The sequence below is a fragment of the Heterocephalus glaber genome, unplaced genomic scaffold, assembly GCF_053883595.1.
Source record: "Heterocephalus glaber isolate CG9 unplaced genomic scaffold, H.glaber_assembly_v1.0 deba00000331, whole genome shotgun sequence".
In the NCBI taxonomy this organism is placed as follows: Eukaryota; Metazoa; Chordata; class Mammalia; order Rodentia; family Bathyergidae; genus Heterocephalus; species Heterocephalus glaber.
This window is the reverse complement of record NW_028258142.1, coordinates 32,462,516-32,477,960: the sequence shown is the minus strand read 5'-3', so window position 1 is coordinate 32,477,960 and position 15,445 is coordinate 32,462,516. Positions and strand designations below refer to the sequence as shown.

Below are 15,445 nucleotides of genomic sequence, written 5' to 3'. Positions count from 1 at the left end.
AAAGTTAAAGGAGAATATTACTGTTTATAAAGCACTTTCTCTTTTCAAAGTTCAAAGTGTTTTAATTAGAAATCTGTTATTTTTACAACTATGCCTGTTTCCTGAGTGTCACATACTTTTTCTCTTACTATAGTTTTTCTTTCGTTCAATGAGTCACCCCGAAAAAGTTATAACTGAAGAGAAAAACAATCATCATATAAAATAAATCACAACTACTGGATACTTAACCTATCATAATAAATTTAATAACTTTCTCAACAGCAATTGAGAGAAATATGAGCTTTAATCTTTAAGTTCTATTTTATTAATTTTTTTATTATAACATTTGCCTAAATAAATAATCACTACTGTGCCCTGACAATTTGCCTTGGACACCCACCACTGCAAGCAAAAGGGAAAAAAAAATTTTGATGCCCATTCAAATGGAAAAACCATATATCAGTCGTTATTGTGTAAAACCCCACAACTTGTGATGGAAAGCAGAGTTTGGCAGAACACAGTTAATTAGGCTTGGCTCTTTAAAATATTACATACTCAGTTTATAATCACATTACAGATTTATCCTTTTATTTTTGTTTCTTTTTTTGGTACCGGGGATCGAACTCTGGTCGAAACCACTGAGCTAAATCCCCGGCCCACAGATTTATCTTATAACTTAAAAAATTTCAAAATCAACCCTTACATCATCATTTTTTAGATATCTGAAGCACTTAAAATCCTTAAAATATAGTAAAACACAAGGTCAAAAAAGTAAGAAAAGAATCAAAAGAAAAAGTGAATAAATGTTATAACTTATTTCTCCTTGGAATGTCAAATTTTCAACATAGTATTTCTTTTGGTGACTACCTGAAGAACTAATACAGTCAGTGCCAGCAACATATAACATTTCAGTCAATGGCAAACTAAATATACAATGGTCATCATGTAAGATTATGATAGAGCTTTAAAAAAAAAAAAAGGAAGTATTGTGCCAGGCATGATGGTATATGTCTGAAATCCTAGCACTCTGGGAGGCTGAGGCAGGAGAATTGCAAGGTCTATCTTATCCCGGCCAACTCAGCAAAACCCTGTCTCAAAATAAAAAATTTACAAAAAGCTGGGAATGTAGCTCAGTGAAAAGGCCCTGGGTTCAATGCCCAGTACCTCGCCGAACAACAAGAACAACAACAACAACCACCTTCCTATTGCCTGGCGATGTTATAACTTTTATAGCATAAGTACACTGCATTAGGGATTTGTGGTGATGCTTGTGTAAACAAACTTACTGCGTTGCCAGTCATGTAAGAGGACAGTATGTGCAATTCTGTACAGTGAACAATACTGGATAAGGATAACAAGTGGTTATGTTACTGGTTATGCATTTATGATACCATACTTTTTATCATTGCTTTAGAATGCACTGCTTCTACTTAAAAGGTTTCCATAAACAGTATGCCATGTGATCCTGACAGTCTCATTTGTCTCATGTTTACTGTATCTCTTGATGGCATCATTTTCTCTTATACTTGATTTAATCTTGTGTTGATTTGTTCATCATGGCTCTAGAATAGGCTATATTATGTAAATACACACATACATATATGATATAGCTTAGATGTCTAGTAAGCTATACTAAGTTCATGTATATGCACTGTATGCTCTCATGATGAAAACACCTAACAACATACTTATGTCTCAACATATCCCCATTAAGCAACACACTGCTGTATAGATACACAGTATGACTGTAGGCCACATGCCTGTGGGTGTATATTATACTATATATAATACAATGTTATGTGTATATATAATATATTATACAACACTGTTATATAATGTACAAATATATAATGCGTGTACCAAATGTCTGGTGTCTTACAGTACAAATCTGGGTAAACTTGTAAGTCATTGTAAGGTCATGTTTTTAGGTATTTCTAAAACAAAAGTTATACTTTAAATACTATGAAGTAATATCTGTTACTACTAGTAGCTATTTATTGTGTACGTATGAGGTGCCAGTCTCCCATAATTTGCTCATCTGATCTCCTCAGCAGTCCTACAGAGAAAGGTATAGTAGTCTTCACCTGTCCACAGAGGATACACTTCAAGACCTCAAGAGGATGTATGAAACCACAAACAGTACCAAATGGAACATATACTATTTTCCCCTCTATGTACATATTCAAATTTAATATCTTTTCTATCACTCCTAAGCTCTTATCACACAGTATGGCTGTAATTCTTGCAGTTTGAAGTGTTAGAGCAAAAGTAACACAAATTTCTTTTTCCTTCCTCATAATTTCATAGATAGAAGATTAATTCATGCCATAGATGTAAGAGGTGTCAGCATATGATTTTTTCTTTCCTACTTTGAACTTTCATATTTTCACTTAAAGGAGGTAATTTGTGGCTTCTGTTTGGCTTAGCCAAATTGCCAACATTACTACTCTTGTACTTTGGGGTCATCATTACGTAAAGTAAGGGTTACTTAATTCAAGGACTGGGACAGTCAATCTGATACTGAAATCAGCTACTAAATGAATAATGGAATGGGTAGCACATACAGCATGGATATGCTAGACACAGGGATGACTCACATCCTGGGCAACCCAAAGTGGAGTGGTGCAAGGCTTCATCATGCTACTCAAAACCACATGCAATTTAAAACTTATGGACTATTATTTCTGGAATCTTCCATTTATTTTTTTTTAGGCTGCAGCTGACTGTAGATAACACAATATAGAAAGTAAAACTGTGGATAAGGGGAGAGTATTATGATCCTCATTTTACCATGAGGAATTTTAGCCATTGAGAATAACAGCCCAAGGACACAAAATAAATGGCACATCCGGCACTCAATTCTAGGTCTATTTAATGCCAACATCCAGAGTCTGATTATTTGTATATCTTCCATAGTATCAAATTGATATAACTTAGGGCTAGGGATTTAGCTCAGTGGTGCTGCCGCCTGCCTCTCAAACACAAGGTCCCGAGTTTAATTCCCGGTTCCAAAAAGATTGAATCTAATATAATTTAGAACCTACTCCTCCAAAGGACAATGAAAGTGGTGGTCCCCAGGGTTAAAAAAAAAATTTCTTTCAATCACATACATTTTAGCCTACTTTTCTTAATGATTTTTTTTTTGGTATGGGGGATCGAACTTGGAACCTTGTGCTTGCGAGACAGGCGGTGGAACCAGTGAGCTAAATCCCCAGCCCCCTTTTAGCCTATTTTTTAAAAAATGAATAAATTCCACTAGCATGGGTTGTGAATGATTTACTTTGACCACAATCTTCCTCATCACCACTAAGTAGGGCTGTGGTTTAAAATAATGAATGGCTAGAGCCAAACAGCACCTTAGGTATTACCACACAAAAAAGACCAGTGGCCTTACAAATTGACAATTTCAGCAAACAGAATTCCAGCATAATCTACTTCATACTTGGTAGTATCATTTGAATAGTTTGTACCCCAAACTCATGCAGGAGGTTATGTGTTAATGAAATTAAGAAGACAGAAAATCCAACTATGGTGTTTCAAAGGTAAAACCTTTGGAGAGTGATTAGTAAACAAAGTCATTAGAGTGAAGCCCCCATTACTAAATCTTGGTGTCTTTATAAGAAGAAAAGGAGACACAAGAAGAGATAGAGACATGGGCGCTCTCTGTCTATTGCCTCATAATGCCTCATGGCTCAGCCAGCAAGAAAGCCATCACCAGAGGTCAAACCGATGAGGCCCACCGAATCTTATGCTTTGAACCTCCAGAATTGTGAGCCAAAATAAATCTTCTTTCTTATAAAGTATTCTGCTTCAGGCATTTAATTATAGTAATGAAAAACTGATTAGTATATCTGGTTATGGAATGGATTTTTGTGTCATCTCCAAAACTTGATATGTTGAAGTTCTCTCAATGTGATTAAGATATGGGACCTTTAGAAGATAATTATGTTTAGCTGAGGTCATGAGAGTAGGTAGGATAAGTGCCCTATTAATAAAAGGAAGAGGCCCGGGATTTAGCTCAGTAGATCCACCACCTGCCTCGCAAGCGCAAGGTCCCACGTTCCCTGGTAAAAAAAAAAAAAAAAAAAGAGGAAGAGAAACAGACCTTCCTCTGTGCCATATGAGGACACAATAAGAAGATGATCACCTGAAAACTGGAAAGAAGGTCAGCATCAAGAACCAATATGCTGGCACCTTGATCTTAGACGTTCTGGCTTTAGAACTATGAGAAAGAAATATTAACTACTCAGGTTGCCTAGTCTACAGCATTTTGTTACAACCACCCAAGCTAAGACAATAACTTACAAGCATACATCCTATCCCATTTTATAACAACTCATGGAAATAAAGGTCATTGGCCATTTGCTTTATGAAACATTTTAATAGGGTAGGATGTGCTTGTAGATTAAAGTTAGAATTATGAAATGTCTTATTAACCATAACTAAAACTATTAATACTAATGATATCTTTGTTTAGGTAAAAATTTTAAATATTTATTATAATTCAGGTAAAGCCTACATCACACCTTTTCTATTAAAATATGTGACTGGATAATTTTATAAACAAACTGTCCAAAACCAAATACAATAACCTTTCAGATAAATTAGTGCACAAGAAATGGTACATTTGTTGTCAAGGCAAGTTCATTTAGGAAGCAAGGAGAAATCTCTTGTGGAAATATCTATTAAACAATCAAATTTTCCTTTCTAACTGTCATTGGCCAAATTTTGCACCACATAAAATGAAAAGCCAGTTGGAGAAAAAGCAAAATCATGGCAAGCATATTCAATTTAGTCAGTTTTTCAAAACATTTTTTTACATAAATCTTTAAGTTTAAGCAGCCCAAAAGGACACAAAGTTCTTAATTTTTAAAACCGTCCTACTACATAAATGTGTCCAGGTTTTCCTGATCACTAACTTATTATTTTTTTTTAATTTTAACTAAAAAGCACCACTAGAGCTTCAATGCAGACAAGAAAGGTTATTTATATGGGGAAGTATACTATACTGTACAGTTTTAGAAGTGATTTTATATACAATATTGATTTATTTCTCACAATAACCCTGTACAAAAGGTCTTATATTTATCAATATTATAAATTAGGAATGAGATTTTTAAAGTTGAAGAACTTGCTAAGGTCACTCTGAGCTCTGAGGTCCATCTCAGATCTTCTGATTCTGATTATCAATCTCTGAAATCCACTCTTATCCACCAGAACTTGAAGGAATGGGAGATGAGCAAAAGCAACTGAAGGTTGGTTAGGATGTAATCCAGAGTGGAGCTATTGGGGGAAGGGGGTCTGAACTAAACTCACAAGAGGTTTGCCGAGCACTTCTTGCCACCAGGGGGACTACTAGCTTCACTTTCATGAAGATTCTTGCAGGCTTAGTCCTAAATATCAGGGGAAACTACAGGAATCCTCAACTCTAAAGCCTGCTACCAGGAAAACCCAGCACTGCCCTCACAGAAAAATTCTCACACAGGTTTCTAGGAAATGAAATATATTCTATGTAAAACAATCATAAAATCCCTAACTATATTCACTTTACTATTTTGCATTTAACATCTACAGAACACTCTGTTCCCTGTGTAGAAATTAGAGTATGTCACTCTTCTTGGTACAATGCCACAGATACAGCCATGGATAAAGTACAAAGTCCCAAAGTATTTGTTTAATAATGATCTAGAATTGAAAACAGCAAATATTAAATATTGTTAAATGAATTTATGGATCACACCATAACCCACAAAATAAAATCTCACTGAAAGTTCTGTACTTTATATGTAAAACTTGAAAGTTAGGACATAAAAGCTATAGATAGGGAAAAGATTCTGATTCTAAAATTTATAATAAACTTATCAGTAATTACATCTTAGCACCCAAAAGAACTGATGTGCAATTTAGTCCAATTAAAATACTCAGTCATTTGCATACACACATGCATTTATGCACATATGCACACCACACACATGAAGTGCCTAGAACTAGGAAGGTTAGAGTTTCAACCTATTAATTCCATACTGGAGTACTGTACTCACTGTCAGACTTAAAGATTAATCCTGATTAAACTGGACTTCTTCAGCAAGAGAGCAATAAAAACAGAAATAAAGAAAATATATCAGAAAGAGGTCAGTTAAACCCATTATACTGCTTCAAAAATAATACATTTCCTCAGTAATTAACAGTATTGGCTCAACCACCTGCCTTGATAGCCCTATAAGAAGAAATCCAAGCCATGGAGTAGTTACACTACATTAGTGGTGTTGAAATCATATCAGGATCATCCAGAACACTTCTTGAAAATGTGTCTTAATAGGCCCTACCTCCTATCTAATGTATTAGAAATTCCAAGGTCTAACTACAATGCACATGTATTTCTTAAAAATATGCCAGGTGGTTCAGGAACTTTATGATTCATTAAAAACCCAATTAAAACTCATCTAACATACCACATTAATTAAAACTGCAGCACTCTTTCCTAAATAGCAAAGCAAGGTACCAGTTAATTTTTTTCTATTTTGCCAGCATATTGGAGGCATATCTAAACTAAAAAACTACAGAGGAATTAAATCATTTTTCCTCTCCTATAAAATTATGGATACAAATCTATTTGCATGTATTATAGATATTGCAAGACAAAGTAATATACTAATGCATAGTTCGTCCGAAGCAGTTTCAGTGAAAGAAATCACACTTTTGACACATTTGAAAAAACTTTAAAAAAAAATCTATGTAAGTTAATTTTTGTTACTCTCAATAACAGCAAAAATCTTGTACGTGTTATTTTAAAATACTAATAATTCCTCCAGTGTTCATCACTTTCTGACTGAACACTGTTCCAGCACTCACTGCATACTGTAGCACTGATAACAGAAGAAAGGCTTGTGCTGCATCATGGAGTTTTAATCTGAGACAGACAAACTGATAGTAAAACAATTAGAAATAAATCTAACTATAAAAATTCACCTTAAGTGCAATACAAATGATATTATACTTAACAAAGGAGATTTTAAAATACAGAAGACAATCTCCATTTCTTTATTTTACTGAGGTAAACAGAAATCCCTGCCTCATTTGCTTTTAAGAATAGCTGAAAGGGGCCTGGGGATTTAGCTCAGTGGTTCTGGCACCTGCCTCGCAAGCGTAAGGTCCCGAGTTCGATCCCCAGCACAAAAGAAAAAAAAAAGAATAGCTGAAAGGTAAAGTTACTGAAGTTACTAAATGTTTTATGATTGCATAGACAAGTATCCCTTTTAGGAAATATATACATTTAAGTACTTAAAAGATAAGGAGATACAGATAACTTACACTCAAGTGGTTAAAAAAAATGTGTTTGTGTGTCTGTGTCTAGAGAGAGAGGGATGGGCAGAGATAATGACAAAATGAATGGAATAAAATGTTAACCAATCTTGATAGAGGTACAGATAGCTTTTTAAATATTCTGTTTTTGGAATGTGTCTTCATGTGTAAACCTATTTACAAATAAGTTTTAAAATGTAGGAGAAGGAAGGTTAAAAAATAGCAAAATGTTGATCATTCTGGAAGACACATTGTGAAGGTAGATAGTTCATTCTACCACTCTCTACTTCTGTATATCTTTAAAATTTTGCATACTAAAACATGAAAAAAAATTGACTAGATAAAAACATGTATATAAAGAACTAGTACAGTACCTGGAAAACAGAAGGCATTCAATAAATGACAGGCATGGTTATTACAATTGAACTCATATATCTTGAGTGTACATTAAGTATTAGCTTTTAGTATTTAATTACATACAAGTATTTACTGACAGTCGATAGAGGTAAGGTGCTCCACCAGACACTACAGTGAACATCCACACAAGAAGCAGAGGCCACATTTACAACTCAGGTGGTCAAAATAATGAAAGGCAAAACAGCAAAGGATTAGAAGTCAAAGAAACTAACCTCAACTACAAGCATCACCTCTTTTCTCTGTGATTTTAAAATAATAAAACAACAGGAATATTTATCTTTCATATTTAAAAAGCAGAAACATCTATTTTATATAGATGAGATCACTGAGAATAAAGTGAGACACTCAAAAAGTACCCTTGTAAACATGGAAATGTTACATAAATGTTAGCTCTCATTTTAGCCTATGTAATACCAATGTGGGAAGAATGAAGCTTGTGTTTAAGTAAATAATACACAGTCAAGTGGTAAGCGCCACAGTAAAAGATCACATCTAGCTAGGAGAACAAGGGAAGGCTTTGTGGAGAAGGTGGTACTCAAGATGAACCTTAATGGATGGGTGGGTAGAAAATCCAGAGTCATCAAGAAGCGAAACTAAGACTCAAGCAAAGGCATGAAAAGGGAAACTGTCAGGAAGCACGAAGTAATAAGACTCTTCACTAGTCTGGGAAACAGTAGAAAAACCAGAAATACATCTGTAAAAGTAAGTGAAAAGAAACTGGAGAGGCCTTGACTGACTCAAGAGGCTCCAGGTATATGCCTCACTATGCATTCAGACCCCTGTTCTAGAGCAAAACTTCTCCTCCCCCCATTGGTGTCAACAAAGCTGTACTATGCAAGACTGAATTTTTAAAATAAGGCACCCAGTTTCAAAGGAAATAATTTTGTAAAAACATACAATACACACTCTGCTATGAAAAGAAGCACTTTCTATATCCAGGAAAAATCCCATCACAGCAAAAATGAATATAATCCAAAAGCTTATAATTTATATTTGGCTTTAAAATATATATTTTATTCAAGGAGAAACTTACAAATCATATTTTTGAAAGCCAAAATTAAAGTAAGAAAATTCTTTAACTACCAACTAAAAAAAAAAATCATCAAAAGTGATCACACAACTTAAGTCAAATTTTGTTAACTTGACTGACTTTATGGAATGTTGCTTAATTAGATGGCTATGATCTTTTTTACATTTTATTTTGCCCACATACATAGCTGCATTTTTTACAATGTCCTTTTGTTGTTTTTATAATCTTTTGAGTCATATGTTGTTAAATAGTGAATCCATAATCATTCCATCTTGATTTATGCTTTCACATAAATAAAGCTTTAGGAAAAGAATTATGCAAAATGTCTTTGTGACTAGAGCAGTGATGGCAAACCTTTCAGAGCTTTCAATGATTAACAATCAGCCAGCTCCAGCACATGTGCCATAGGTTCACCACCACTGGACTAAAGCATGCTAAAAACCATAAATCTATTTTAATGTCCTTAAATGAATATATTAAATGTTAAACTAGTGAAAAAATAGACCATAAAAAATATGAAAGTTATATCATCCATCTCAACCCCAACCTCACTTAATAAACAAGGAAACTGAGAGGAAAATTAAGAGAGCTCCTTATGATATGCTCCTAAGTACATACTCATAAACAGCTGTGAAATTTAAAATTCAAGTTTTCTGGTACCCAAGAAGACAAATGACACCACACAACACTGGAGTTACTTTTTGATACAATACATAACTGGGGGGAAATAACTGCATACAAATCTCTTTACTTAAAAAAAAATTGCTAAGTATTACCATTGTTTTGAAGAAAGCAATTAATGAACTTACTTCCCCTCAAAATTCTGCCTATATTAAAATATTAGAAAATGTTCAGCTTTTAAGTATTTATACCACATTAATGATCAAGAAAAAGAAAGAAAAGTAAAAATGAAACACTAATATTAATTAAATCTTCCATGGGACCCAAAAAGCCACCTGTGTTCTGTCTTTGGAGGTCACAGATGAACTGTACACACTTGCCCACCTGATAATGCAGGCACTACATAGGAGTAACTTGAAGAACCAATGCAGGTACAGCATCTAAGCAAGCTGCCACCACCACAGACAAGGGTTTACGTGACTACAATGTATTTAAATTCATAATATTAAAAGAAGTCAAAGAAAGGCAAATCATCAATCTGTTCCTTAAATCAGCTAAACAAGCCCACCATTTTTTTTTTTTTTTTTTTTTTTTTTTGGTACCAGGGATCAAACTCAGGTCCTTGTGCTTGTGCAGCAGGCAGCGAAACCACTGAGCTAAATCCCCGGCCAAGCTCACTATTTTTTAAGGAGAAGTTATCAAGCCTCATCGTCTAATAAACTGCCACATAATACTGCTTTTTGCTATCACACTGATGCTCTGCTATGTGAGCATGGGGAGCATGCCCAAGCCTTAATTCCACTGTGGAAACCAGCTCCATCTGGACCCTGAACTATTGAGTATGGAAAGAATATACTGCTGGCTTAGTAAGAGTATAGCACCTGTGCAGACCTGATGACTGCCCAAATGTTACTCTAGTTTTTATTTCTCTGTCAGAATAAAGCGAAAGTTCAGCTTACATAACCATCTATGACCATGGCCTCCCAGGCTGACAAAGGGGAGGAGTACTCTGCACAGTACTTGGGTGTCTTCAGGTCTGAACCCCGTGAAGCAGAAATGAGGGCTTACTGTAAGGAGGAAAGAAAGGTCTTTCTCAGCTATCACATTTGCTTCCAATCAGACAAAACTCAAGATTGCACCACTTCAAAGTTCATGATAAAACTCTTCCGAATGTGCTAATTTGTCACTGAACAAATGAAGTACTGAGTATAATAGAAAAAGTACTCTTAATTAGTCATATAAAATCCTAACCAATAAAGCTTCTGAAATAGAAAGGTTTCCTCTTGTAACACAAGCAACAAAAAACTCCCAAAGGCTTAATTTTATGTATACTACATACCTACAATGCATGTAATATGCACATTTATGTATGAAACATTCTCCTTCAAAAATGCTGTTCTGTAGATAAATAACCTATTCAGTATTTGCATATGTTTAACATCAACCACTGCACAGAAAAGAAAGATTAATATTTTAATTACTTTCAGTATATCATATTTAGCCAGCTGCACAGACCCAATATAAATGTTAAAAGACAGCAGCCAAGTGAACAGAATTTCTTATGCCTAATTAGACAAAATGTTTGTACATCTAAGAAGTGAAAAAAATCTGACAGATCTTACTTGCTACTCCTGATGCCAGTCCATAAAGCAGTCCTCCTCCATCCGACTGCTGAGGGAAAACATGGGATCCTAGAGGTGGTGGCTTTTCTTGTCTGATAAAGTTATATAATAAGGTTTTCACAAGTTTGCTGGTGTATGGAAGACTACACAAAAGAAAAAAAAATCAAACCATTTTATGGGATTCACCTAATTCTGCATAATACAGAAATAATTCTCCCATTAATACTGACTAAAAGAAATCTAATAGTGTCACATAACAGGCAAGACCATGGGAACTGAGGTCCAACTTGAGGCTTTGCCTCATACCACAGCAGAACACACTGGTCAAATCTTTAAAAGTCTAGACCAGCAGTAAACTTATTTGCAATTTAAATAACATTGTGAGATACTACTAAATTTAGTGCATAATACAGTATCTGGCACCTTAAGATAGTAATGTAGAATCAGAAAGAAAAAAGAATTTTAAAATAATGAGTATACTTTAATATGAAATTGTTCAATTTACTCAATTATTTAATTAACGATAAACCAATTCCTCCAATCTAAAGTAAAATTTTAAACAGAGTCTTGAATATATTATTGAACTTTTAAAAATATAGCTTTAAGATGAAGCACAAAAATCAGTAAAAGAACATATTATATTCTAAGTATTTGGCACCATAGTGATACTGTGAAAACCTAATGTCTTAGAAAATAAGAACACTAGCCTTTCTTAGGTCTATTGAAAAAGCAACTTCAACACTTCTGGCACTAGAAGGAACAAAGTTCATAATCTTATTTTAACAAAGGTGTTTAAAAGCCTTAAAATGCCAACTACTACCTTAAACCAGGGTCATTCTGAGTGCCACTGAGAAAGGTTTAGATGCAAATCTTCCATCTCCAAAGCCAAGGCTCTTTCCCTCTTAGTAATTTTCAAATATGTTCTACAATGGTTTAACATGGCTCATCTCCTCTGCAACTTGTGGAGTTTAATCCTCGTTGTGAGGTACTAAGAGGGTGAAAACAATCTGATTCTAGCATTTAGAGATGAGGCTTTAGGGAATGACTGGGATTAGATAAGGATATCAGGGTGGAGTCCCCATGATGGAATCCTGGGGGCTTTAAAAGAAAAGAGAGAAAACCAGAGGAGGCACACACATGCTCTTTGTCTCTTGCTATGCGATGTCCTGTGATGTCTCAAGATTGCCAGCAAGAAACCCATTACCAGTTGTGGCCCCTCAACCTTGGACCTCCAGAACCGTAAGCCAAAATTATGTCTGTTTTCTTTATAACTGACTCCATCTCTGCTATTGTGGTATTAGCAACAGAACACTTAGACATGTTCCAAAGAACTCTAAGGGATGCTGTGAATGTGCAATAGGTATAATCAAGGTAGGAAGAAGAACACAAAGAAGACAAAGCTCCTCTCCCACCTGATAACTTTAATCAATGCTATTTTAAAGTTTTGTGACGTTTATGTCAATAGAAGTTTGTAATGTGTGTACATAAGATAGATCAAAATATATGGTGAATTTTAAAAAATTTTATTGCACTAAAACATATTGCCATTAATCCTCCCTCAGAATACTCCCCCTCACTTTGAACACACTTATTCCATCATTTGTACTACTTTTTGGAACAGTTCTGGAAGTCCTCTTTTGTCAGTGTCTTTATGAGGTATGATCAAGAATACAGTGAATGCTGCTGTAGCATGCCATCCGATTGAAAGGCAGGCTTATAAAAGCATTACAGTGTGTCCTCGTCCACTTTATTCACTGGATCTAGTACTATGTGACTGCTAGATCTTTCCCAAAGTCAAAATAAAAACATTTTTAATCAATTCAGGACATTGAGACAGCCATGACAATACAACTAAGGACATTCATATAAGAGGACTTCCATTACTGCTTCAGAAAGTGCCAAGAATAATAAGTGTTTTGAAGTGAGGGGCAATATTTTGAGGGGGATTGATGGCAAAGTGCTTCTTACTATAATACATTTTTAAAAATTTAAACATTCACTGTATTTTTCAATCACACCTCATATTTAATATTTATCTATTCTTATCTCCACCTCTAAGAGACTATAAGCCTTGGCTCAAGAGCACAGCCCAAGCCTAACAAATGACCAGTACAGTGTCAGCACACAATAAATATTTGCTGGTTCAATGAAAGTAGGAAGTGTCAGTTGGCATTATCCAAACACATGATCACAAATCATGGATTACGGTACAATCAGACTTCATATCTCAGAGCCCAGCATCCTCAGGCACCATATCCACAAACCCAACCAACTGCAAATCGAAAATATCCAGGAAAAGAAAAAAACCTGCATCTGTACTGAACACGTACAGACTTTTCCTGTCATTTCCCAAACAATGTAGTATTATCAGTTATTTATACAACATTTACATTGTATTAGCTATTATATATAATCTGGAGATGATTTAATGTATCAAAGAGGATGTGCACAGATTATACATATTTTCTATTAAAGACTTGAGCTCTGAAGATTTGGTTATCTTTGCAGGGCCCTGAAACCAATGCCCTGTGGATACAAAGAACAACTGTAGTTTCAAAGGTACTGTTGAGAAGGGATAGATACAAAAACAATTTGAATATACAAATATGACCTGATTATTACTTGAAGTATGAAGGAGAAAGAAGAAAAAGATGATTTCAAAGTTTCAATTCTACAAAGCAGCCTCTAGCAACAGTAACTGAACCATGGGACTAAAAGGATAAGGAGGATGTATAGTTTTGACAGGAAACAGAAGTTGATCCCTTATGTACTGGGTGTGAAGTAACAACCAGAGGAAGTGCCTGGTTGGAGATATGAGACAAAACTCAGGTAAGGTGACAAGAACAGAAATTTGAACATTGACAAATGTAAAATAGAAACATACCATGGACCTCGCATTAAATACTTGTGACTGATGCTCTGTCGCAAAACTTCTTTGTGGAAGAGTTGGCAGGAAAGGAAAACAACCATTGTTGATATAGCCTCCACTGATATTTCATATGTTATATCTCTGGAGAAATGGAGAGAAAACAGAATAAAGACCACTTCAAAAGATTTAAGATACTCCTCCTTTCTAAATAAACTGTGTAATAAAAATTCAAATCTACATATCAATAATTTCATATTATTTAAAAAACTATTATGTTTAATATAAGAATTATGCCAAACATAAGTATCAGATCTTTTGCCAGTCATTGGCTCTTATATTTGAATCCAATATCCCATTATTTTCGTACTTCCCCTTTCCTGCCTTCTATTGAAGGACATGTTTATTAGTATATATGGAAACAGTTACCAGTAGTTTTTTCCTTGAAAATCCATTCTAGGCCTCTATGTTCATCTCTGTTTAGTACAGAACAACCACACAGACTGAAGAAGTCAGTGTAGGGCAGAAAACATTCCCTTTTGAAGTTGATCATCTCTTTTACTCCGAATAATGGTGCGCACACAATACTTTGTCTCTCGTGTGTATTTTTTCGAAGTCAACTTTGCATATTCACCAAGTTATTAACAGTAAACAGGTTATTCCAATCTTATTAAATATATTTTTGTTAGAAACTATTACCAGCTGCCCAGTCCATAACACTGATCCCACAAAGTGGGAAAGGCATTGTGAAAAGGAAAAGGCTTTATTCAGAGCTAATTCCAAGGAGATAACAAGGAAATTCTAGAACCGAACCAAGTTATTGAACAAATGGACTTAATAGATGTTTACAGAGTGTTCCACCCCACAAAATCAGAATACACATTCTTTTCGGCTGCACACGGGTCATTCTCCAGAATAGACCGCATGCTAGCTCATAGGACAGGTCTAAGTAAATGTAAAAGAACTGAAGTTACTCCCTGTATATTTATCAGGCCATAGTACAATAAAATTGGAGATCAATAACATAAGAAACCACAAAACCCCAACGAACACATGGAAACTGAATAACACCCTCCTAAACAACTAGTGGGTAACAGAAGAAATTAAACAGTTTCTACAAGCAAATGATAATGCCAGTACAACATACAGAAATCTGTGGGACACAATGAAAGCAGTTCTACGTGGGAAATTCATAGCAGTGAATGCCCATATTAGGAAAACAGAGAAAACTCAGATAAATAACCTAATGCAGAACCTCAAACTGCTAGAAAGAGAAGAGCATAACAAATCCAAAGCTCGTACAAGAGAGGAAATTATAAAGATCAGAGCAGAAATCAATGCAATAGAGACTAAGAGAATATAAAAAATCAATGAATCAAAGAGTTGGCTTCTCGAATGAATAAATAAAATCGATAAACCTTTAGCCAACCTTATAAAAAAAAGAAAAGAAAAGGCGCAAATACATGCAATTAAGAATGAAAAAAGTGAAGTCACAACAGATCCAACAGAAATCCAGAGGATCATTAATACCTACTTCGAGAAGCTGTACTCTAAAAAAATGGAAAACACAGAAGAAATGGACAGATTCCTAGATATACACAAAAGCCA

At 34.8% G+C, this 15,445-nt stretch overlaps 1 protein-coding gene across 10 annotated transcripts in view; it reads right to left on the bottom strand.

The window, feature by feature from the left end:
• The window catches only part of Dym (dymeclin), a 424,183-nt gene that overhangs the window by 283,769 nt on the left and 124,969 nt on the right, over positions 1 to 15,445 (bottom strand). For all 10 annotated transcript variants that reach the window (XM_021236605.2, XM_087189093.1, XM_021236606.2 and 7 more), the window contains exons 7-8: positions 13,856 to 13,981; positions 10,972 to 11,114 (exon numbers count right to left, since the gene is read on the bottom strand). In XM_021236605.2, the coding sequence (XP_021092264.1) occupies positions 10,972 to 11,114; positions 13,856 to 13,981 (269 nt within the window). The remainder of the gene's footprint in view (positions 1 to 10,971; positions 11,115 to 13,855; positions 13,982 to 15,445) is intronic.